General features: G+C 47.6%; 1 protein-coding gene across 2 annotated transcripts; it reads right to left on the bottom strand.

Moving 5' to 3' along the window:
• Window positions 1-7635: 7635 nt before the first annotated feature.
• On the bottom strand, window positions 7636-24597 carry SESN2 (sestrin 2). Of its 2 annotated transcripts, none has more exons than XM_006196869.3 (10): window positions 24143-24597; window positions 16643-16708; window positions 14577-14774; window positions 14025-14207; window positions 13704-13916; window positions 12980-13130; window positions 12298-12416; window positions 11762-11952; window positions 9024-9168; window positions 7636-8418 (listed from the first exon to the last, which is right to left on the bottom strand). In XM_006196869.3, exons 1-10 carry the CDS (start codon window positions 24203-24205, stop codon window positions 8332-8334), a joined length of 1416 nt encoding a protein of 471 aa, XP_006196931.1. In that variant the 5' UTR covers window positions 24206-24597; the 3' UTR covers window positions 7636-8331. The 2 variants fall into 2 exon arrangements, with proteins under 2 accessions (XP_006196931.1, XP_072831075.1); XM_072974974.1 differs by lacking the exon at window positions 24143-24597 and adding an exon at window positions 23283-23571.
• Between the last annotated feature and the right edge of the window lie 320 nt (window positions 24598-24917).

Consider the following 24917-nt stretch of genomic DNA (forward strand, 5'->3'; position numbering starts at 1 on the left):
TAAAGGAAGAAATCAGAAAAATTGGAAAATGACTGTTGATCCCTAATTCTTTCTTTTAAAATGCCTTTTCTTTAGAAATATTTAAATTAAATTTAAAATATTGTCTTTGATGTAAGTTATCATCCCTCAAGAATCACTCAGTTTATCCACATACATCTTTCAATTTTGTAGGTGTAGTTTTTAATCAATGCTCAATCTCTCTTCACTAAATGGACATATTAAGATTACTATTAACCCTTTTCTCCAGTTATTTATTGTCGACTTATCTAATGACTATTAAATTCATTGACAAATGCTTAGAATGAAAGCATTGCCCTAAATCTAGTGAAGTAATTTTTATTAATTTAATAATTGTTGCATTTATGATTTGTTCTATGTTTTTTGTTTTTCTCTTATCCCTACTTTTTTTTTTTTTTTGCAAGGAGAGTTAATTAGGCTTGCTTATTTATTTTTTTCACGGAAATACCGAGGCTTGAACCTAGGACCTCGTGCATGCTAGGCATGCACTCTACCATTTAAGCTATAACCTCCTCCTTATCCTGTGTTTTGAATGCAAAAGTTTGTGATTTGCTAATAAAGAAATGAGTGCTTAAGAACACCAATAACAATAAACTAGCCTGTAGTGACAGAAAACAGACAGTGGTTGTCTGGGGGACACAAAAAAGGGGGACTGACTGCAAAGGGCCACAAGAGAATCTGATTTGGGTGCTGGTTACATAGCTGTGTACTTTTGTCAAAACTCACAGAACTCTGTGCATTTAAAACATGTGCATTTCATTGCATGCAAATTATACTTCAGCAAGTTTTACTTGAGAGGAAAAATAAATCAAGGTAGGGAAATGCACATGAGAGAATATCAACCTTTGGGAGAAGGAAGAAACACTCAGAGGCTGGAGGGTCCTGCTTTGGTTGGTCTGTGTCTTTGGCTCTGAGCTTGTTTCCCCAAAATCTTACCTATCTTTAAGGCCTAGCTGAAATGCCATCGCTTCTAGGAAACATCCCTGGCTTCCCCAGTCCACAGTGATTTATCTTTGAAGTCTATAGTGATTCTGCATATTAATATAAAAAAACTTCCACAAATGAGTATAGTGCTTTCAGTTTATTAAATGCTTTCGGGCCATTTTCTCAGCTGGTTCTCACCTTAATCACCCGTCAGGGCAAGGATTATTCTACCCATTTTAGAGATGGGAAAACTAAGGCCTGGGAAGGGCAGTAACTTCCCTAAATCTTACAGCCTCCAATTCCTGGACCTCCAATGCTTCTTCCCCATTGGAGAGGTGGGTGGAAAGTATTCAGAGCAAAGAGTCTAGAACTCCTACTAATTTGCTTGGGAAATTCCTGGGCAATATTAATATTGCTAGACCTCAGCTTCCACAGCTGTAAAATGGGTGAAATCCTTGCCCTGTCCAGGTCCCTGGGTTGTGATTAGGATTGGCCAGAGCAGTTCCTGGCTGATGAAAAAGTGATCAGTAAGTACTTAATGCAATCAACAAACATTTATTGAGCATTTACTCTAGCACTGTGGCCAACACTGGGGACACAACAGAAAACAAGGAAGCAGGCAAGAAACAATAAAGATTATGAAAGATACTAAAGAGAAGAGAAATGAGAGGGTTAGGATTAGGTTGAGAAATAGGGATCAGGTCAGAACTCTGAGGAGATGATATTACAGGTGAGGACTGAAGGTTTAGAAGGAGCCAGCCACACACAGTTCTGGGAGAAGAGCATTCTAGGTAGTGGGAATTCTATATTGCCTTGCATTTCAAAAGTCCCATTTCACAGATGAGGAAACTGAGGCCATTCATCTAACAGAATGACATTGACCCAGTCCCTATCTTCCACTGAAAGAAGGAACAAAATGAACTAAACAGCACTCTATAAACATTTTCTCATTTGATCCTAACAATCATTTGTGATGATATGTTCCCATTTTATAGATGAGGAAATTAAAGTTATCAAAGTTCGTATGGGTACTTGGTTCTGTTTACTTATACTCTGCCTCATTCCAGATGGATTTGCACTCTGATTTGAGCCTCATCTGTCTGGTTCCAAAGTCCAAGTTCTCTCCCTGACACCAGACTGATGCTGAGAGAGTGAGAGCTGGCAATGTAACAGAAACCAGCCAGGGAGAGACAGCGCAGAGGCTGAATCTCACACGTAGGGAGGATGTTATTTCTGGAACAGTGCTGCCCAGACCCAGCACTAAACCGGGCATCCTGGTGGATACAAACTCATATTCCACATCTACTTTATTTTATTTATTCAGCCCTTACTTATGCCAAGTCCTGCTCTAGGCTCTGGAGATTAAAGCAGTAAACACTCTGGACAAAAATCTGTCTTCACTGGGCTTGCAGTTGAGTGGGGAGATGAGTGAGTCACAAAAATGATTACAACATTAGGAAAAAAATGCCTTTGAAAAACAGAGGCACTTGGTAAGCTTAGGTCAAAGATGGAAGACATATACTCAGGGTAGGGGTGGGGAGCCAGAGAAACCTTATTGGAAGAGGGGAATTTTGAGTCTGGGCTCCATTATGCCCATCTGTAGAAGGGAGGTAATAATAAGCTTTCCCGTACAGGGCTGTTGTGAGGATTAAATGAGGTCATGCTTGTGAATTACTTAGTGGAGAACCTGGCACTCAGGAAGTCCTAAAAAAGTCTTAATACTTCTCTACTCCTTCTAAGAAATTTTATCTATTGTCTTAGTTTGGGCTGCTATAACAAAAATTCTTTAGACTGAGTGTCTTAAACAACAGATTTTTAAAAAAAATAACCTTAAGAGTAGTGTTGCTTCTGTTGCTTTATTTATTTATTTACTTATTTATTATACAAATTGAAAGTCTTTTTTTAACATTTTTATTGAAAGTCTTTATTTTTGTTTTTTTGGTTTTTTTTGGGGAGGGAGGTAATTAGGTTTATATATATATATATATTTTTTTTCTAAATTTACTTTTAGTGGAAGTGCTGGGGACAGAACTTAGCATGCGGAACCACTGAGCTATACCCTCGTTCACAACAGACATTTATTTCTCACAGTTCTGGAAGCTGGGAAGTCCAGGATCAAGGTACCAGCCAGTTCGGTTCTGGATGATTCCCTGGGACTTTTTTTTTCCCACCCAGGACTCATCACGTATATTTGTGTGATGTTCACCTTTTCCACTGGATTTTAAGGTCCGTGAGGGCCAGGCTGGGGTCTATCTCATTCACTGCTGTACTGCCAGCATCTAGCAATGTCAGAAGGTAAGTACTTGATACATGAACCAAGAAAAGGAGTTCCTCCTTGAAATGTGAGTTTAGAAACTCAGAATTGGGACAGAAGCTCAAGGCTTCCCCCAACAGGAACCAACATTGAGGTCAGAGGTGATTCAGACTTGAGAGGAAATTCTGCTGCTATAACCAGCAGAGACATGGTTTTTCTCAGAACCAGGGGCGTCTCTCAAGAACACTTGGGCAGTGAGGGTACTTGATTGTCTTCCCAGAGAGGGAAAGTGACATGCCCAAAGTCTCCAGTCATGGAAGTGGGGATGGGGGTGAGAAACTTTTCTGGCACTTTCAGCATTGCAGCGGCTGCCTCCAACCTCAGGAAGAGAAAGTCGAGACAGGAAGTTGTAGAACTCTGACCCAGAGTGGTGACAGACTACAAAGAGGATCTACCAAGAAACTACAAATTTCAGGCTTGTGAGACCTCAAGCGAGAAATTTCTCCTCTCTGGTCTTTATTTTCACCATCTGTAATAACTGTTTGTTTGTTTTTGGGAGGGGGGCAGAGGGAGGTGATTGGGTTTATTTGTTTATTTAGTTTTAGAGGAGGCATTGGGGATTGAACCCAGGATCTCGTGCATACTAAGCATGCAGTCTACCACTTGAGGTATTATCCTCCCCATCCCTTCGCCATCTGTAGAGTGTCTTCGGTTAGGTACCTTGGTAAACAGATTCTGAGATAGAAATATGCATACAGGAGGTTTATGGGGGATCAGTATCACAGGACAGTGAGAAGCAGGACTGGGCAGAACTTAGCTGTAACATTGGCCTTAGCTCATCATGAAGGGAGCACGTCAGTTGTTTCAAATGGAGGCAAAGGGGCCAAGCCTTTGTATATTCCTCTCCCATCAACAAGTCATTGGAGGCAGACTGGACTGCCTGGTGGGGCCTAACCCTAGCCAGGTTACTCCCTTCAACTCAGGACAGTTCCCAGAGAGACACTCAGGTGAGATCCTTTGGCAATCAATACTCCCAGTGGAGTGGTGGGGGATGGGAAGGAATGGGTTACACACGATAGCATCCATTACAGAAGAACATAGATTTGCAGTTTTCTAACTTCCATGGATCCTTCAGTTTCCAAGAAGGTGCTTCAGTGGGTGGGAAATCACTCTCCTTAGATGTGTTTTAGTTACTGCAGAAGGCCAACATATTTTCTGGGAAGAAAAGTCTCTGACGTTAGATTGTAAATACTCTTACAGTACTTTTTATCTCTTCTTGGAGGTACTGATCACAATTGTAATTTATTAGTTGTGTAATGATCTGATGTCTGTCTCTTCCACTAGATTAATAAACCCCAAGAAGGCAGAAACTAAGCCCATCTTGTTCACTGCTCTGTGTTCAGGGTATTTACATGTTACAGGTGCAAAACATCTGTTGAATGAATGACCTTGGCATCAGAACACCAGGGAAGCTGTTAAAGCTGCAAATGTCTGAGCTCTACCTCTAAACACTGGTCCTCTAGGAGATTCTAAGGCACAAAAATTTGTGATCCACTTCTCCATTCCCCTGGTCCTAGGGTTCTGGTGAATGCTTGAAACCTGCTGGAAGAGACTCACCTAGCTCCTGTTTCTACCCACTCTCAGCAGTCCTCAATCCAAGCATGGCTTCAAAAGTCAAACAAACCAAGAGTCAAGCAAGCCACTTCCAGAAACTTCCACAAACCCCAGTCTGGGTGGATGTGCCCAGGTCCTGAATTGCAGGTTGCAGAAGTCTCAGATTCATTTGATCCAAACTGGAGCCAAGAATTCTCAATTCCACATGCAAGTCAACTTGAGCATGATTTTAAAAAATGCAGACTGAGGGCATGGGGAGTTTGAGGACAAAAGCAACGCTCTGTAATCAGACTGACCAGGGTTCAAATCCAATCTCAGTTTCATGATATCAGGCAGGTATCTGAATACTGAATTGCTCACTAGTTGGAGGTGCCAGGTATCTGAACTATTCTAGGTGCTTTTCATGCATTATTTAATCCACCCTACCCTGTTGTGACCCTAGGTATTAATTCCATGCATAAATAAGGAAACAGAGGAGGGAGAATTGAAGTAACTTGCTTATGGTCAGACAGACATTAAGTGTCAAAGCTAGTATTTGAACCAGGGTCTGTCTGCTAAGTTGGTGTTTCCTAGATTCTTACTTGAGGTTCCTTTTTCACATCTGTATAAAGTGGGACCACCACTCCTTTCTCACAGGGTTGCTGTGAAGATTGAGAGATTATGTTTGAAACCAATAATACTCAATAACACTCAACAGTCACTCAATAATACTACTTGGAAAAGAAAACGTTTTGCCCTTGTTTTTTTTTTTTTTTTTTTTTTGGCAGAGAAAACTTGAGGCACTGGGAGATGAATCAACCCTCCCCCTCCCAGGGATAAGAAGTGACTAAGTCAAAACCAGAATCCAAGTTTTATACTCTAAACCTGACTTCCTCTCACACCCTCTCAAAGGACCCTAGAAGGAAGAACACGTGTATAGGAATACAGAAAAAATGAGGAGGGCAAAGGGGAATCAATCAGGGGAGGCTTCCTGGAGGAGACACGGTTTTCATTTTATGATGGCAGTATTTAGAGGAAGTGGGAAGCCAGTAGGAGTCTTAGCTCTTAGTCATGATGTGGTTTCCTGATAAGCTTGCCAGAGTTCCTGGTGCCCAAAGAAACTAAGAAGCTTGACCAAGGTCACACAGCTACTAAATGGTACTGGCACAACCTGGAAGTCACACCTAACTCCTTAGGCCTGGATCTGTCTCCTTGGTGCTGGGGAGGGAAGGATGAGAAGCAAGTAAGCATAATGTGATGGGGCAGGGGACACAAGAGATCCCCCTAGAGATTCTCAAACAGACTGCCTCTGCCACAGGGGGAGCCCAGTAGTGGGGAAACCAGCCAGGTGAAATGCTGAGGCCTTAGGGCCAAGTTGACCCATGTTGGAATCCTGGCTCCACCACTGACAACTGATGTGGCCTCAGCAACATCACTTTACCTCTGAGTCTCAATTCCCTTGCAAGATTTTGCTGCAGATTCAGAGAAATGGCCTCTCAGTACCCAGCCCAGGGCCAGGCTCCAGGCTTAACGAGAAAAACCACATGGCCATTATTTTTCCATAGTGCCAGGCCAACCACAGATGGGTGGCAGGGCGGGGCACCCAAGGGACTGAAGTCGACTTTCAATGCCAACCACTCCCAACCCTGAAGTCACTGGACGCAAGTGCCCAGCTGGGTAAGGGCTAGTAGGTCAGGTCCCTGATGCAATCACAGCTCCCTGCTGACGCTAAGAGATGAACCATGACCCTTAGGAAATGGAAAAACAGTCCATTAACAAGAAGTACAAAACAACACCTTGGTGAACTTTTATTTCTCATCACACAGAACCGGTAGCAAAGGCAAAGATTTCTGCACTTGAACACTGGATACCCCTCCCCATCCACCCGGGGACATTTACAGTCATCATGTCCCCTCTAGAATTCAAACTTTAATGCTGGGGCCTTCTTCCTCCTGCCCAGCTTCCTTGCAGGGAGGGCTTTGAGGCCTGAAGAGGGTGTCAGTCGCTCACCCATGCCTGCATGGGTATGAAATGTGGCACAGTGACCAGGCTCCTCTCCTGCCCCACCCCAGAGAGGTGGAGGGTCAGAAGCAACAGCATCTTGGCCCTTGCCTTTCTTCCGTCACCTCCCAGCTGGTCAGAGAGGAAGCACATACTGCCAGAAGAAAGGAAGGCAAGTCATAATTCACAGCTTGTTTGCTACAGAATATGCCTGGGATCAGTCCTTGGCTGCTTCTGCCTCCAAGCAATCCACATAAAAATCAAGAAGGGACAGAAACTGGGATGGGGGGTGGGGAGGTCCTTGGCAGGCAGCCCGGAGACACTGACTGCAAGAGGTGGGGTTCCCAGAGGCCCTCAAGATCCTGCAAGGTTTGCAGTTTGCTGCTGGCAGTTTGACCTGAGGGGACTCAGACATCACAGAAACTGAGTCCTACCGCTCAGTCTGCAGCTGTGGAAAGGGAGGCCAGAGAGGTTTGGCCACATAACCATGGTCACCTGGCCAATGGCAGGGCCCATGCAAGAATGCTGGGGTCTCCTGCCTCTCCCCCTGAGCCCCGTGTCACCTAACCCAGCTAGAAGGTCTCATCTTTTTGGCAAATGTCTGTGGCAGAGCCATGGGAGACAGGAGAGAGGGGTGCCAGTCTCTGCAGGGCAGGTGTAGCTCTGGGGAGAACAGATTTCTCCCTGACCTCTGCTTGGGCATTGATTGTGGCTCTAGGGCGAGGCTCTGAAGAACCTCACTCATAAAGAACTAAAATACAGAACATTTAGAATATAATACTCCCTCCTCTTCAGAAGGCTAAGTGACCGACAGACTCCAAACTCTCTAGAGATAAACTTGTTTGATGTGCTTGGTCTCTCTCCTGGGGACTCACACCACCAGGAGTGGGAGGAAAGCGTAAGAGGGCGAAGGAGGTCAGAGGTACTGAACTAGATTGGGGAAACTAGGGGCCTGCGGCCAGGTAGAACACACTTTGGGAGAGAAGGATGAACAGACCAGCTGTGACCCTGACTTTCACATTGATGGGTGAATGGCGGGTGAGAGGTAATGAAGTCTGAGGATAGGGGAGGGGGAGGAAAGGCAAAGTCGCTTGGAGTGTCAGCCCCTGGAGGTGTGTGTCCCTGTCCCTCGGGGGCCAGCCGGGGACTGCCCCATCCAGGAAGGCTACAGTACACGTGGTGCCCAGGGCCCTGCCTGCTGGCACACAAATCTGAGCTCAGCCCATTCTCCTTCCTGTGCCCTCTGCCTCGGTGGGGCCAGATCAGGAAGGAGGGCCTGGCCCCTGGGAATCTGCTAGTCCTCTTCCAGCTCCCAGGGGCAGAGCTGAGATCCCAGAGTCAGTGCGATGATCCTGTCCATTCCAGTGACAAAAAGGAGGGTGTGGCTCGGGGGCTGCACATCACACACGGGCCCACCCCCGGAGTAGAGTGGGTGGGCATGGACAGGAAGGGATGAGGGTCTGTCTCCAGATAGAGAAGTCCTTGCAGGGAGAAGGATGCCCCCTGGGTCAGCTGCGCCGGGCCCAGGTGCTGCGCGCGAGTCAGGTCATGTAGCGGGTGATGGCCCGGAGGGCGTAGAGCAGGGCGGCTTGCATGCGGGCCTCCAGGAGCAGCAAGTTCACATGGACCTGAGGCACAGACCAGGGCTTATTGGCAACGGATGCCACTCCCCGCCATTCCCTTCCCTCCAGACTGCCACTGTCCCTGCTCGCTCACTCATCCTTCCCTTTCCTACTGAGATGCCCTGACCTTTCTGAGGCCTGGAGCAGTTTGGTGCAAGGACAGTGCATTTATCCTTCTCATCGCTAATCTCTTTCTTCCCCAAAGCTGAAAACAATAACTACACCTGAGCATCTATTTGGGATCAGAGGTTTAAATTCATTTTCTCATTTCATCCTCCCAGCAACCTTGAAAGGTAGGTAGTTTTTACTCCTATTATAAAGATAACAAGCTTAGAGAGGCAAAGTGACTTGCCCAAGGTCACACAGCTACCAAGTGATAGGATTTGAATCCATGTGATCTGGCTGCCACTGAGGACCCTGGGAAGCACATTCCCATTTTACAGGTGAGTAAATAGAGTCTGAAACTACACAGTGAAGTAGAACTTGAACCCAGGACAATATACCCCAGTGTCCCACCTGGCAGAACAGACACAGGCTGGGGCACTTCACTGAGTCCTGGCCCCCTGCCTCTTCCCCTGGCCACTTGCATCCTTCTCCCCCGTGAGCCGTACCTTCTCTGAGTGGCGGAAGTGCCTCCAGAAATGGTTGTACATTCTTCGGGTGGTCTTCTCTGGATAGCAGGCCACTGTCTTGATATAGACCTTGAGGTTCCGCTCCAGGAGCTGGTTCACCTCCCCATAGTCGTAGTCATCATATCTGGATGGACAGGCCCCGACAGCATCACTCACCCTCTGCTCCCACAAGTAGCTCCTCTCCCCCCGCCCCACCCTGCAAAAGGAGGAACAGAGAGTGGCCAGAAAAGGCAGAAGGTAGGAAGCAACTAGAAGCTTGGTTCCTCTTAGAAAAATAGCTGATGTCATATATCACAAGCCACTGGACTCACAGAGGGATGCACGGAGAATGAGCACGTCGTACTGAGTACCAAATACGTGCCATGCAAACATGTACTTATGGCATCCTCAAAACTACTGTACACCACTGTCTACAAAACTGATGTCTACAACAGACTATATTCATCAGCCTCATTTTATAACTGCAACTGAGGTTCAGAGAAGTGAAGTCACCTGCCCTAGGCCCCACAGCTGGGAATGGGATTCAAAACCCCAGCTGTGCCTGACTCCAAGGTCATATTCACTGCTTTACAGCAAAGGCCGGGGAAGATGGGGCAGGAGATCAGTGTAAATATTTACCCGGGGGAAGGAAGAAAGGAAGGGAAAAAGGAGCTGGAAGTCATTTTACAGATGGGCAAACCAAGGCCTAGTGAAGGCAATTAGCTTGTTCAAAGTCCAAAAGCAAGTTGGTACAAGTCTAGAAGCCACTTTGTCACTGCCCAGTCCAGTGAGCCAGTGAGTCACCTCAGGTCAGTGTGGATGGGGAAGACTGGTTGAAGACTGGAGGACAGATTTGGTAGACAAAGGTTTAGGAGCAAGGACCATGTTGGAGTGTAGAGGAGCCTGGACCTGGGAGCTGAGCAGGAACTGGCCTGTTCCACATTCTAAGATGCCCGTCCATTCTTAGCCTCCCCTGGATTGGAAACCTGCCAATGAGGTTACCAAGCAATAAGGCTGGCCAATTAAGCACAGCTCAACCCACTCGGGGGAAATGTGATTTACAGCTAATTATACACAGAAACACACATTTTCTACAAGGAGCATGTACCTTTTAAAAACTTTGGATACTTTTGTTTTGGATGCTTGGAATAAATTGTTAAATGAGAAAAGCAAGGGAAAAAATGATGTGTTCTCTATAATATGCGCTTATGTGATTGAGTAAAATAAATGAGTAGACAAGAAAGTTTTGTTTTTGTAAAAATATATTTTGGTTATTTGTGCATGGAAAAAAGACAGGAGGGAAATATTTGACAATAGCAAGAGCAGGTGGGGTCGTGGGTGATTTTTATTTTCTTCTTTTTGTTACCTCTGTTTTCTGAATTTACTAAAAATCTGGCTGTTCTCTTTACAAACATCAAGCATGTATTTTTTTAAATGAAATAACCATTATAATTTCAACTCTACAAAAGCAACCACATAAGAAAGAACAAAAGCATGGAGGAAAATATCACAGGATGTGGCTGTGGCTGTTGCTGTGGCTGTAGAGTAGTAGCATTTGGGGAAAATTTTTTTCCTTAATTCTTTCTTACACTATTACCAGAGTGAGATTTTTTTAAAATTAAAAAAAAATTGTTCTGTGTATATTCTTCACAAATAACTTCACACTAGAGTTTATCTACAAGGACTGAGGTATAAAATTAGTGCACATGGTGCTTGTAACAGTGGAAAACTGCAAACCACCTGAATATTATCCAACAATAGGGAGATGGTTGGATAATCACGCCTCATCCACAACAGAACACCATGCGGTGGCTAAAAAGCATGAAATATCTAATCACAGTGATGGGGGGTGGTTCACAATACATTACAAGGTGAAAAAAGTGAGTTGCAGGGGGAGCATATAGCTCAGTGGTAGAGAGTGTGATCAGCACGCATGAGGTCCTGGGTTCAATCCCCAGTGCCTCCAAAGAAAGAAGGAAGGAAAGAAAGAAGGAAAGAAACCTAGTTACCTGCCCTCCCCCTAGAAAACCACAAAAACAAAAAAGCAAGTTGCAGAATACAGAGTATGATCCCACCAACTGAAAAAAAAACTTACTTAAAAAATCAGAAAATACTTCAGTAACAGGATGAAAATGTAATTCATCACAGCCTCTACAGAGACAGCCATTGTTAAACAACATTTTAGTGTACAGCCTTCCACGCGTTTTCCACGTGTGCACACACTTTTAGTTACAAAAAGGAACAAAAAGAAGATTCTGGTTGGTAACTGGCATTTTTTTCTCTCAGCACATTTTGAACATTTTCTCATGGCAATAGGAATAAACCGTTTTTATAATTTTTAATAGTTGCATAATATTTCACTGAATGGATATGTCATTATTTAAAGTCCCCTACTGATGGGCATATATGCTGTTTTTATTATGAGAGAACTACTACTTGGAGTGGAAATATAAACCTAACTCTCTCTCTGTCTCTGTCTCTCTCTCTACACACACACACACACACACACACACACACACACATCTCTCCATAATTATCTCTGGGGGTGGGATTAAAGCGTTTCTAACAGCGAGCATGGCTGTTATTTTTTATAACCGTGAAAGAAATATACTTGCTTTGAAAACAGTATAGGCAGGAAGAAAAGAAAAGATAAAACGAAGAGGAAAAGGAAACAACTGTGAGCTCAGATTGTGGGCTTGTAGTATACCCACGCCCTGGATGAGGGCACTTGCGCTCACCTGATGCCAAAGACGCAGTGGATGTAATTCCAGATGGCCCTGCGGAGCATGGAGGTGTCTACGCCACTGTGCATGGCGATGGTGTTGTAGGTGAGGCTATAGGCTGCCTGGAACTTCTCATCCAGCAGCTGCCCTCCCTCGGGGTAGAGCCGCTGGATCAGCGAATAGCCGTGGTCTTCCCAAGTATAATCCTGAGAAACGTGGGGAGGGGTCAGTGAGTAGAATCTTTGGGACCCAGGGCTGGCCAGAGAGACGCCATCTTCTGGAGCACAGCTTGGATCTCCATAAAGCCCCCCTCCACCCCACAGCTTCTGGACCTGAGAAACGAGGGAGGATGCAGTTTGGTGGTAACTTTCTCCCTGTGATTGGGATCCCTGAGCTGAGGGTACAGATGGGTTCCTTTGTATCCTGCGTCTCCCACTTCCCTCATGGAATCTTCAGGGAGAGAAGGGGCCCAACTCTCTAACCACACAAACCATCCACCCCTGCTTGTTTGTAAATCCGGAGCAATGCCAAGACCAGTGGGGAGAGCCTACCTGGGCACGGAAGGTGGGGGGCGCCTGAGTCCCTCGCCGGGTGAAGTCCTCATATCCAAAAGTGGGGTCTTCCACAAAGCACAGCATGTCTGGGTTTGGAGAAGGCTCCAGGATGTCAGCTGAGGACATCAGAAAGAGGTTACAGTGAGGCCAAGGCATGAAGCACAGAGGCCTCCACTCCTGATTAATTATCAATGGGGGGTGGGGACCATAGAGTAGCGGGGCAGAGAAAGGCCCTCAATACAGTGAGTGGAACCAGGACTTCGGCTGGAGCCAGGCCTGGGGGAAGTGGTATATCAGGTCCATGGTCCAGGGGTTAAGGCCTCCAGTAATAATAATAGCAATCATAACAGTAGTAGTTATTTACGGAGCTGCTTACCCTGGGCCAGGCTGTGCTAAGAGCTTTGCTTCTGTTATCTCACTTACCCTACCCACCAACCTTGCACATGGGAGGAGACAGGGACCCTGAGACAGTAAGTGACTTATCAGTGGTCTCACTGCCAAAAAGGCTAACAGCCCAGGTCTGACCCCAAAGCCCATGCTTAGAACCTCTTAGAAGGGTGGCTGAGCCGTAGCCTCCAACATGCAAAATGTGGGTGCAGTGCATGGAGGTACCTGCTTCCCAGTGGAGAAGGTGTAAGGAAGGGGCAGCCTCTGAACCTGGATGCCCATGACCCTGTACCTGAGGGGGTCACCAGCAGGCTCTCTGACTTCTCCAGCTCAAAGCGGCTCTCCATCTCCTCCTGGGATGCTCCCTCGTCCCGCAGCAGGCTCTCCTGCAGCTGCCTCATGCGCTCCATCAGAGCTTCCACGTCGCGGGCGGCCTCAAAGCCCTGCAGGAGGGACCCGGTGATGACCATCCACTCCTCCTCCCTCAGCCCCAGGGCAGTCCACGCGTCTTTCCCACATGCCAGGCCTTCCTGGCGATCATGGTGCCTCCTCTGCACCAGCCACTGCGCTGGACAGCTCACGTGGTCTGTGCTTCCCGAAGTGAGGTTTAAGGAGCTATAGGATAGATCTATCTTCTCTGAAGGTCAGCTTCCCTCACAGGAAAGGGCTTTATAAAGTATCTATATTTTTGTATTAAATCAAACAAGGCCACCTTACAGAATAACAGGCAAACTTTGTATTTTTAAAGTGCTAAAAACCAGGAGATTTTAAGCCTGCGGGGCTCCATGCTCAGAGGCCAGTCAGTCACATGGTCATTTCATGTAATCTCACAACCCTTTATGAAGTAAGAGTTTGTATCCTCATTTCACAGATGAGGAAACTGAGCTTCAAAGCCAAATAACTTTTCTAAGGCCTCTCAGTGTGCGACAGGGAGGCAGCTTCAGATAGGGAGGCACTGTCTTGGACCAGGGGCCATGCCAGCCTCCTCTCCCACCAAGACCCAGGCCCTGACTTACCCCAGAGTGGTTCAGTGGGTCCCCGCTTGGGGGAGTGCTCTGCTCACTGGGCGGTGAAGGGGCCTGGGGGGCAGGGCTGCCCTCTGGGTCCCCCTCGGGGAGGATGCCGCAGCCGAACACAAAGGAGGCCAGCGAGTGGCAGTGGGTGAGCAGGACCAGGGCCTGGATGAGCTCGGCCAGGGACCAGCTGTGCTCGCCTGTCTTCAGCAAGGTCTGGAGAAGAAGGGAAAGGTCAGACATGCTCAGTGCCTGCCCTGGGCCACCTGCCATGACCCTCCGGGGCCCCGTGCTCCCTGGGGGATCCGCCTCTGCCCACCGTACCTGGATGTGCTCTTTGGTGATGAGCCATGGCCGATGTGCCAGCAGCTTGTTAACCTCACTGAGTTTGCGCAGCTTCTCAGGGGCACGGTGGAGGCCGAGCAGCCACTCAGGGTCACCGCCAGTCTGCAGAAACTCAGCCATGTGGGAGCCCACCAGATAGGAACACTGGTGGCGGGCGGCAGCCTGTGGAGGTGGTGGACAGAGCCCAGTTCACCCTCTTCCTTCTGTGCCCTGCTGGGGGTGGGCTCCCCATGGAGGGAGACATCACGCACCTCGCTGCTGCCTGAGAGGCAGGAGATTAAGGTTCTAAGCCCAGCTCTGCCACTGGTTTGCTGTCCTACCTTGGGCAGGTCACCTGACTCCTTTGTGCCTCAGTGTCCCAATCTGTAAAGTGGGCACTAAACATGCTCTCTTCAAAATCTAAAATTCAGTGGATGGTCAGATAAAGCTCTGTGCTGCCTCTCCTTGTTTGTGGAATCAAGCCCCCAGCAGAGATCTGAGGATGGAACCCTCCCTTGTGGCCACCCTGATGAGAGGCTCAGAGAGGCTCACCATGATGGCGATGTAGTGGCGCCAGGAATTGGCCAAGGGCCCATCTGTGTGCAGCAGCAGGTAGTGCAGGCGCCAAAAGCTGGTAAAGTAGTCGGGATGCAGGCCCATCACCACCGCCAGGTTGTCCACCCGCCCCGAGGACATCAGCGCCTCCAGCCCCAGGTGCTGCTCCAGGCTCTCAGCTCCCTCCCGAAGGACCTGTCAAGCAAAGGTGAGGAAAGGATGGGTTCCCCGCCTGCCATCCCCACCAGAGAGACTGACGTATTCACTGCAGTGGGATTTTACTAGCAAGGAACTGAAGACAACTGCTATGTCCAAAAAAAGGAGAATAGGGGAGGGAAAGATACTTCATTAAGTGATTAAACAAATACTTATTAGACACTTTAAAAAATAATAGCCAATATTTATATAATGCTTACTATGTACCAGGCACTGTGCAAACACTTTATATATATTAACTCATTTGATCCTCACAACGATGGAATTAGAGATCTGTGTTCTCCAATTTTAGGTAGGAAAACTCAGGCACAGAGATCAAAGCACAGCTTCTCCTGCTTTCATGGAGCTTCTATTCTAACAGCGCAAATTCACCAAGTCCCTGGAGGGGGATGCAAAATAGTTCACATTTCCCGAGTGCTTTCTCCACGCCAGGTCTGAGTTTGGAGCTTTCTCTGCATTATCTCCTTGAATCTTTCCAATTATCCTGTGAGGTAAACACTATTTTCCCCAACTGACACCTGAGGAAATAAGGCCTGGAGAGGTTTCATTCCTTGCTCAAGGTTACAGATGTACTAAATGACAGAACCAGGACTCAAATCCAGATTAACCTCAAAGCCTATTTTTTTCCCCTTTATTACAAAAGAGGAGTAGGTATTTTTAAGTGAATAAATAAAATATAAGAACACTATGTGAGCTTAAAATTCTGGCTGCAGACATAAATAATCAGCAAGTGGTTGTTTGCTTTCGTTTTACAAAGGGGGGAGGGAACTGGAGGGTTTAGACATTTGTTAACAGCTCATTAACTACATGGCCCACACATTCAGGAGAGCGTAGAGGACAAGGAAACATTTGTCTTTGCTCATTGAAGGCCAAAGCAAAAGAAAGAAACTATTATTTTATAATTTTTCTGTACATGTGTTTTGAAGGCCCCCCCTCCAACCCCACGCTGCAATGTTAGTCCCACGATGGCAAGGATTTTTGTCTGTCATCTCCACTGTATCCCCGGCACCTAGAACAGTTCCCGGCACAGGTTAATCATTCAATAGATATCTGTTAAATAAATGAATGGATGATCTGACCCAGTAGGTGAAAGATAACTGTTGTATTAAGTGAAAAAACAAAACCTAACAACCACCAACTCCCCCCACAACCAAACAACAACAACAAAATCATGTTATAAACTATGACCTTGGCTCTGTATAAAAAAAGTGTAGAAAACAGTGGCAAATTGTTAATGATGATCTCTTCGGCAGTGTAATTATAACAGATTAAAGTGGCCATTCTCCCTTCTGGACCGCACTCTGTCTATGGAGTGTGTATCTTTACTTTAAACTAAGCACCCGACTCCCACACCTCGTGGCCTTTCTCTTGCCTTCTGAAACAGCCTACAGTCTATGAAGTATGTATCTCTCTAAATAAATCTACCTTTACTAAAAAAAAAAAAAGAGAGACTAAATCTTTCTGAAACGCTGGAAATTTTAAAATAGTGAACATGTATTAGTTTTGAGGTCCAAAAAAGCTTCAATACATGCACAGTCAAGGATGAGAAGATAAACATAGATAGTTCTAGCCTCTTAAGGGAAAACAAATCTTGTTCTGAGAATCAAAAGTTTATTTATTACCTAGCTGTGTTTTTAATCACTTTATCTCTGAACCGGTTTCTTCTCTGCAAAATGGGGTTGATATGCCTGCTTCACAGAGCTGTTTTATGGATTAAATGAGTCAGGAACCTGAAGGGGCAGTTTCAAAGTTGCAAATTCAAGAGACAGGAAAAGCCCCCCACCCACCCAATGCCCCATGTCCTTTCTTCCCAGGGACCAACCATTCCTAACCCCTTCCAAGCTTACCTCCTCCACTGGGATGAAGGCGCTGGGCCCTCGAGGGCCTCGCCGAGTCCGGCTCTCCCTTGGCTCCTAGAAGGAAACATCATGATGATAGGATGTAAAAGGGAGGACTAAGAAGACAGTGCTCTCTCCTGTTTTCTCCTATCTGAGGAGGCACACTGAGCTTTTAAAATCACCTTTCTGGTGCACCCTGCATAGAGGAGTCAGGTAGAGATTCACACCCGTTCCAGGGGTGGAGAAAGGAGAAAGGAGAAATAAGCAAGAGGGCTTGCCCCATAGGGTGAGTCCTTCAGGAACTGGGAAGGGACTCAGGAGCCCCACTATTGCACTATTGGGTTGGAGGGGTCTGGGCAAGGGAAATATACAGCCACCATGCTGCACGTCTCCAGGAGGCTACCTTCCTGGCAGCCCTGGAGAACCTGTAGAAGAGCTCCCCTGGTTTGTTTCCTGAAGCCACGTTACCAGGTCCCCTACATTCCTATGATGCAGCTTCAGTCTCTCTCAAACTGTCATTTCATCCCTTGCGCCGTCACCACCTTACGGAGTGTGGCCATCTCTTGTCTGGCCCACCACTGCCAGCCTCACCCATGGTCTCCCTGCCTCCACAGCCCTGCCCTCTCCTACACATTCTCTACCAAGTTAACTAAACAGATGAATAAATAAAACATCTTCCCTGAACCTTCCTCTAGGACTAGGAGCAGATTTAGGGAGTACATGACCCTGGTGGTTTCTAAAGAGGGCAAATTTGCTGCAGCCAGGGTAAACTTTCTCAAGTGCAAATCTGATCCAGTAGCTTTAAACTCTGCCTCCGCCTCCCATAGGCTTCCGGATGAATTAGTGGCTCAGGCTCACTGCCCTCCTGCTCGGTCACACCTTTTGGAGAGTTAAGTCACAGCTTTCCAGGCTCTGGGAACCTTCTTCTGAACCTCACCTGTGACCCCACAATTCCCAGTGCTTTTGCTTCTGAAAACATTGCCTTCTAATTGTCTGATTTAGGTCTCCCTACGGCCAGATCACATTTTGTGGAGAGAAAACAGAGAGGCGTGGAGGGCAGGGCATACAATGCTGATCGCTGATCTCAGCAGCTATTCTGAAGTATGAGCATATTAGCGCCTCAGTGGAAACCACTAGTTTTATTTATTCATTTGTCTTGATAACTGAGAAGGGGCTCTCAGCACTGGCTTCAGAAATAGTTCATCCAAATCAGAGTCATACCCTCACTGGACAGAGACAGTATCCCCCTAACTCTCCCCTCCTCATTCAAATCCAGACTTAGTCCTAAACCCTAAGTGTCCAGGGATTAAGATTATAATTGAAACTTCCTTTTCAGATAGCCAAAAGCCCCCTGAGGGAGGCAGAGGTCTGGGGCTGTGAAAGACCACAGAGGAAAGAACAGTGGTATGTAGAAGTCCCAGGTATGAGTACCCATTCTCTTGTCACTAACTTGCTGTGTGACTTTGAGAAAGTGACCTAGACTCTCTGGGCCTTAGTCTTGGACAAAGGTAGTTTGGCTGACTGTTCAGCCCCTTTCAGCTTGCACTTCTGGGATCCACCAGGCCAAGCTGGTCCAAGTCCAGCACAGAAACCAGCACAAACTCCAAGCACTCCCATTTCAGCTTCCCTCCTCCCTCACCAAAGAGAAAAAGCTTAACAGCTCTGTCTGGGAGATAAGGATTGCTGACTCCACAAACTGGGCCTCCCCCTCAGGGGACCTGAGGACAGAGAGAAAACCACAGCCAGGTGGGGTAGGGAAGGGTGGGGAGGAATAGGGGGTGGGGGGAATGGGACAGGGAGGGCCCTCCAGGGTTCTCGGCAGGGACGGGGAACAGCCTTGGAAATCCCTCCTCACTCGAGAAGCTGCCCCAGGAGCTGTCAACGGAAGAACCAGATGCCTGTGGGTCTTCAAGTGACAGGTCTGGACCTACCAACATTATCAGCTCTGGTAATGATGATGATGATGGTGATGGTTCTGATTAAGCAGAGTACAGTTAAAAGACAGGGACTCTTGACACAAATTGCCTGGGCTCAAATGACACCTCCACCACCTATTATCTGCTAGCTACATGAGCCTCAGTTTCCTCACCAAATAATGGGGTAATAGTACCTACTTTCACTCTGTAGTCACAAGGACTAATGCCTGCAAGGCCCCTACCTCTAAATAAGTCAGCAATAATTAACCTCATCGTTATTTCAAACAAGGGCTTCTCCATTCTTTTGAGAAGCTTTTTGAAAAATACCCAATGCCAAGGCCCCACCTCCAGCAATTCTAACTTAATTGGGTGGGGCCCAGCATAATTTATGGCGGGGTTGGGGACTGGATGGCCATTGTTTCACACCACTTATTGACCCCTTTCTTTCTTTCTTTTTTTAATATTTTCTTTTTTATTTTAATTTTTGGCAGGGAGGTAATTAGGTTGGTTTATCTATTTTTAGAGGAGGTACTGAGGATTGAACCCAGGACCTTGTGCATGCTAAGCATATACTCTGCTGCTTGAGCTATACCCCCACCTTGACCCCTTTCTTAAGAATAAGGCACTGCTAAGTGCTTTCCAGGTGGAACCAGAATTAATCTGTTCATTCGACAAATATTTCTGATGACTACACTGCAGGCAGAAATAGTTCAGGAGTGAAAAGACAAAGTCTTGGCCTTCACAGAATTTAACATCTATAGGAGAAAGACAAGTAACCAATAGGATTTCAAATCAGAGATTATATACAGTAAATGCGATAGAGGGCAATAAGAGAGTATATGATGGGGTGGAGGGGAGTGCAATATTTTAGTCAGAGTAGACAGGAAAAACCTCTCTCTGACTGAGGACAGAAGCTTTGAGATGATATCTAAATATTAAATATCTAAATTAGTTGGTGGGCCTATAAAGATCTAGAGAACCAGCATTCCAGTCAGAGGTAACAAAAAGTGCAAAGCCCTGAAGGCAAGACCAAGTAGATTCTAATCCAGAGCTCCAATACCCTGAATGCTTCCGCAACCTAAAACTTGAGAGGAACACCCAAAACTTGAGAGGAGGCAGACAGGGCAGGGTCCCACCACCAAGAGATGACACCTCCAAATCAGCCCTCCCTCTTCCCTGGGGTAAGAAGTCAATAATAATAGTGGTAGGCAACAACACTGATTACCACTGGCTAAGCATTTACACACTATAAGGGAGGAATGTCTATTACCAGAGCTTCTATGGAAAATAGGGCCCAGAGAGGTCAAGTCACTTCTGGGTCACTCAGTCAGGAAGGAGGTGGCAGAGTTAGGATACGAATCAGGTTTCCACAACTGCAGAAATGATTTCCATTCTCTAAACTTCTCAAGGTCTCAATAGCCCCAAGGTTCTGCATGTGATGTTCACCAGGAGTGGGAAACTTCCTTCTCCCTGTCCACAGCCCCAGGGGATCCACTGCCCCAGTCATAGCCCTTGTCATACTGTGTTGTTTCTTGCCTTGAGAGCACACACTGAATCTGATTCCCTGTTGTTACCCCAGTGTCTAGCACAGCAAGTCCAATAGAACTTTCTACAATGATAAAATATTCTACATCTGCACTGTCCAGTGAAGATGGTATCCTCTAGCCACAGTGGCTAAGCATTTGATGTGTGACTAGTGCAACTAAAAATCTGAATTTTTAAGATACATGCATGCCAATGTTCATAGCAGCATTATCTACAATAGCCAAGACATGGAAGCAAACTAAATGTCCATTGACAGATAATTGACTAAAGAAGTTGTGGCGTGTATCTAAACAATGAAATACTACTCAGCCATAAAAAAGAATGAAATATTTCCATCTGCAGCAACATGGATGGACCTGGAGACTGACATACTAAATGAAGTAAGTCAGAAAGAGAAAGAAAAATACCATACTATATCACTTATATGTGGAATCTAAAAAAAATGACACAAATGAACATATTCCAAAATAGAAACAGACTCAGAGACATAGAAAACAAACTTATGATTACCAGGGGAGAATGGGGGTGGGGAGGGATAAATTGGGAGTTCAGGATTTGCAGATACTAACTACTGTATATAAAATAGGTAAACAACAAGGTCCTACTGTACAACACAGGGAACTATATTTAATACCTTATAATGGCCTATAATGAAAAAGAATATGAAAAGGAATATATATGTACAACTGAATCACTATGCTGTACACCAGAAATTAACACAACATTGTAAACTGACGATATTTCAAGCAATCAAATTAAAAAACTGAATTTTTAATTTAAAAAATCTAATGTATCTAAATTTAAATAGCCACATGTGGCTAAGGGCTACCACCCTGGACAGTGCAGGTTCAGGACACTTGATAAAGGCAAGATTCCCATCTTCACTATATGGATGAAGAAAGGGAACCCAGAGAGGGCAGGTGACCTACCTAAGGTAACACAGCTACTATGGGGCAGAGGGAAAACCAATGAGCTCTGACTGAGGGGACCACACAGGGCAGCAGGAACACTGAGGTCAGACAGCCATCTGGGTGGCCACTTAACAGAGAGGGCTTCAGGGAACTGGTAAAAAGAGGATAATCACCTCAGAGCTCAGTGCCTGGCTCTAGACTGGAGCGCTCACTGAAAGTCACTTTTCCTATTAGCGAAGGCGCTTGCACACTGGTTCCATCTAATCTTCATCAGTTTGGGGGTGGGGGTTGGGAGGGTGTCTATTCTGCACACAAGGAAAGATTAAGGTTCCAAAGGTTAAGCATCAACTGAAAAGTGGCCAATCTGAGATTTGAATTCAGCTCAGTCTGCCTTGCAAGGGTTCTGTCCACCACCCAGATCAGCCTCTTGGAGCAGCCCCAGCCTTTATTCCTGGTATCCTATCCAGAGCCTGCAGCCCCCAGGACTCAGCTGCAGACACCTTTGAAGTCACTCTGCCAGCTGGGAAGGGGCAGAGACCCTTCCCTGTGGGCTGCTGGACTCAGATAGTTTGCTGAGTTTACACCTGAGAGGGAGACGAAGCTCAAGCAGCGTCTGACCTCCAGCCTTGCGGGGAGGGGTGTGAGTGGTGCCATAAACTCATGTGCCTACCAGGGGCTGGGCACTAGGCTGGGAGCTTTACACTTGATCTGGCTGATTTCTCACAACCACCTGGAGGGAAGGAAACAGGTCTTATTATCCCTTTTTCAGAGACAGCTCATTGAGGCTTTTCTGAGTCCTGTTCCAGACAGGAAGAGCTCAGATCTGACTTCAAAGCCTGCACAGTTCACAAGGATCAGCTAAGCCAACAAGGGGCAAATAGTTATGAGCATTTATTAGGTGTTAAGAACAGTGCTGGGGATGGGACCTACAGAGTGTTTCTGGTCTAGCAAGGGAGACAGACAAGAAACACCTGATTACACACCTGTGACACTATAATTGGGATAACAGCTCCTGCAACGGAGAAGGGGGACAGGAAGCAGGTATGCAGAAAGGACTTATCTGACGGCGGAGAAAAGCCTTCCCTGAGGAAGTGATGTTTGAGGAAGTGATTCTAGAGCCCAAGAGGGCTCTGAGAACATACCACCAGTACTAGAGAGAGGCGTCTGAAGGCCTTGACCCCATGAAAGGTTTAGGGCGTATGGTGAAGTGATGGGAGCTGAGTGGACTGTGCATTCCTTGCACATGCTTGTCTGACTTCCCTTGGGCACTCTGCTGTGTAAGTTCAGCACCCTGCTGTCTTTCAATGATTCTGTTTAAGGCAGACATCTTTCCAAGGCCCTCTTTTCTTGAGAGAGAATATGGAAAAAGGGTTCAGACATCACCAGCTTCCCCCTGCCACCTCCTGCAGTTGACAGCTGGCTTCCATTTCAAGGCCACGCCCTCTGAGCCTGCCTAGACAACCTGGGGCACTCTCCTCTCCCCAGTCCACTTCTCAAACACTGTTCCCTAGAGGGCTGGACCAACTCTCAGCTCAGGCAGGATGGACAGGATCAGGCATCTGCCTTGTGAGACACTGGAAAGGGGAAATGTCTGCTGTGTGAGACAGGACCAAACCAAGATATAAGCTATACTATTAGACCCAATTTACAGGGTGAGAAAACTGAGGCCCAGGAGGGGCTATGAATTGGCTTCCTTCACTAACCCTACAGAGTAGCTCATTCTTTGGCCTGAATGTCTAGGATTTCTAAGAGTGCTTGGCACAGCAGGGAGTTTTGCTTGTTTCTTCAGTTTCCAGGCCTGGAGTGTGGTGCAAGTGTCTTACTGGGGTTGGGAATCAGACCAGTGCTAGTCCTAAACTGTGACCCTGGGAGACACTGTGACCCTGGGAGATGCTGCCCTACTTTAAGCAGCATGGTTTCTGGCTGACCAGGTTTTCTGTTCGCTTGTAAACCTCCCCCACCTTGGTTTAGGAGCCCCAAGAGGAGGACCGAACACTGCTCCTGCCACTTCTCAGCTGTATGACTTTGACCTAGTCACCTTACTCTGAGTCTGTTTCCTTCTTCGTGAAAAATGGAAATAATTTTATTTATTGAGAGCACCTGGGCGCTAGAGCCAGCATGCTCCAAGTTTCTGTCCCAGGCCTCTCACTCACTTGCTGTGTGACCTTGGCAAAGTGACCACCTCTCTGATCAGTGACTTCCTCCTGTGAGGATTTTGTCAGATCTCCAGGGATTGTTGGGAGAATTAACTAAGAATACAAGCAAAGGCCAGCATACCATGTCTGGAGCACAGGTACAACGTCCTGCATCAAACACAGTCGCTCTTGTTAGAATGTGGCCACAGCCGACGTTTCCCCTTCCTTAGCATCTAATAGGTGCGTAATAAATAAGATGTGATGAGGGAGAGGGTGTCAGACTGAGACCAGCCAGATTCCTGGCCTCACTACAAAGAGAGTCCCTGCGAAACAAACTTCTGGGACGTCAGATCACTTAATAGGGTGCAGCCAAACCGTTGCTGGGCTTCAGGAGCCGCGGGCTGGGTTCCCTTCCCTCCCCCCGAGCTTTGGACGCCGCGAACCCGGCAGCCGCCAAGGTCCCACTGCGCCGGCGCCCCCAATCCAAATCGGGGGTGCAGGTGGTGGCGGGGGATGGGTCGACCTTCGTCGGCCAGCCTCAAGTGCTCCAATCCCCGCTTGGGGACATTGGAGCAGGGACATACCCTACCTAGAAACAGTCCCTCTGCCCGCCAGCCCGAGCCTAGAGGAAGGCATCTGTGGAAGGGGGCGGGGAGGAGGAGTGGTCCGGCAGCAGCGGCCGGGATTTGCCTGGACTTGAAGACTCCCTCGACTAGAGCCCAAACCCAGATAACGTCGAGAAGGCTCCCCTCTCATTGGCCGCGAGTCCGAGCGAGCCTTGTGGAGGGCTCTAAAGCCCCGGAGGGAGGGGGAGGAGGTGGAGGGGGCCAAGACTGCCAGTTGATGCAACCCCAATGCAACCCCACTCCCGGGTTACGCACTCCACTCCTCCTTCCCCGAGCCCGGGGAGGGGAGCGCTCAAAGACTCGGCTCGGGACAGCCAGAAGCTCGGACGTGGCTCCGGGTTCAAGGGAAGAGTAGCGTCGCTCGGCCGCTGCTTACCTCTCCGGCCCCGGGCAGGTAGCCCTTAAGCTCGGCGCGGCACTCGGAGTCCGCAACGATCATGGTGTGCGCCAGGACCCAGCCGCGGCTCGCCGACCGCTGGTGAACCCAAGGGGTTTTAGGACGGACGCGCGCAGGAAGCCGGGACTGGAGGCCCCTGGGGAGGTTCTAGAGTCGCGGGGTGTCTCCTGGGGTTCTAGAACGCTCCGCAAGCCCAGGATCCGGGAACAACAGCCGCTGCGCTGGACTCTCCCCTTGTCCGGCTTCAGGAGGGGTGAATAGCCTCAGGAACCTGGGATTGGGCGCGGCACAGAGGTTTTCACAGCTTGAAGCGCCTCGGAAGTCCGCAGTGGTCAGGGCTACTCGCGAACCCAGCGCTCCTCAGCATCCCCGCCGCGGAACTGTCAGTGCTCGCCCGGCTCTGACACCAGCTGCACCGCTCAGCCCGCTGCGGTCCCCGGGGGAGGGCGGAGACACAAAAGCCCTGGGCCGCAGCCAATCAGATGCCTGTTTCTCGGAGAGGCGGGGGTGACACCTCCCTCAGGAGCCAATGCCTCAGCCAATCGGCACAGGGAAACGCCCGGGAACTCTGGGAGCTGTAGTCAGCCCTGGACGAATGCTGCAAACTTTTGCAAAAGGGTTTAGTCAGATAGTTGGCAATACCAGACGAGAGTGACAACCCGCAGAGTCATTAGAGCTACGTGATGAAACGGGACTTCATCGGGCTGGGCGGGAGAGGCAGATGTGAAATCTCTCTCAAGTACAGTTCTTCAGC

Source organism: Vicugna pacos, chromosome 13, assembly GCF_048564905.1.
Source record: "Vicugna pacos chromosome 13, VicPac4, whole genome shotgun sequence".
Lineage (NCBI taxonomy): Eukaryota > Metazoa > Chordata > Mammalia > Artiodactyla > Camelidae > Vicugna > Vicugna pacos.

What these genes read in the sequence shown, in the direction of transcription:
- SESN2 (XM_006196869.3), bottom strand. Translation starts at nt 24,205, where the DNA reads ATGATCGTTGCGGACTCCGAGTGCCGCGCCGAGCTTAAGGGCTACCTG. An exon ending in ACCCACTGAACCACTCTGGG is followed by an intron (nt 13,131 to 13,703) that starts GTAAGTCAGGGC and finishes TCCCTCCTGCAG; the next exon opens with GGCTTTGAGGCCGCCCGCGA. An exon ending in CCCCCACCTTCCGTGCCCAG is followed by an intron (nt 11,953 to 12,297) that starts GTAGGCTCTCCC and finishes CACGTTTCTCAG; the next exon opens with GATTATACTTGGGAAGACCA.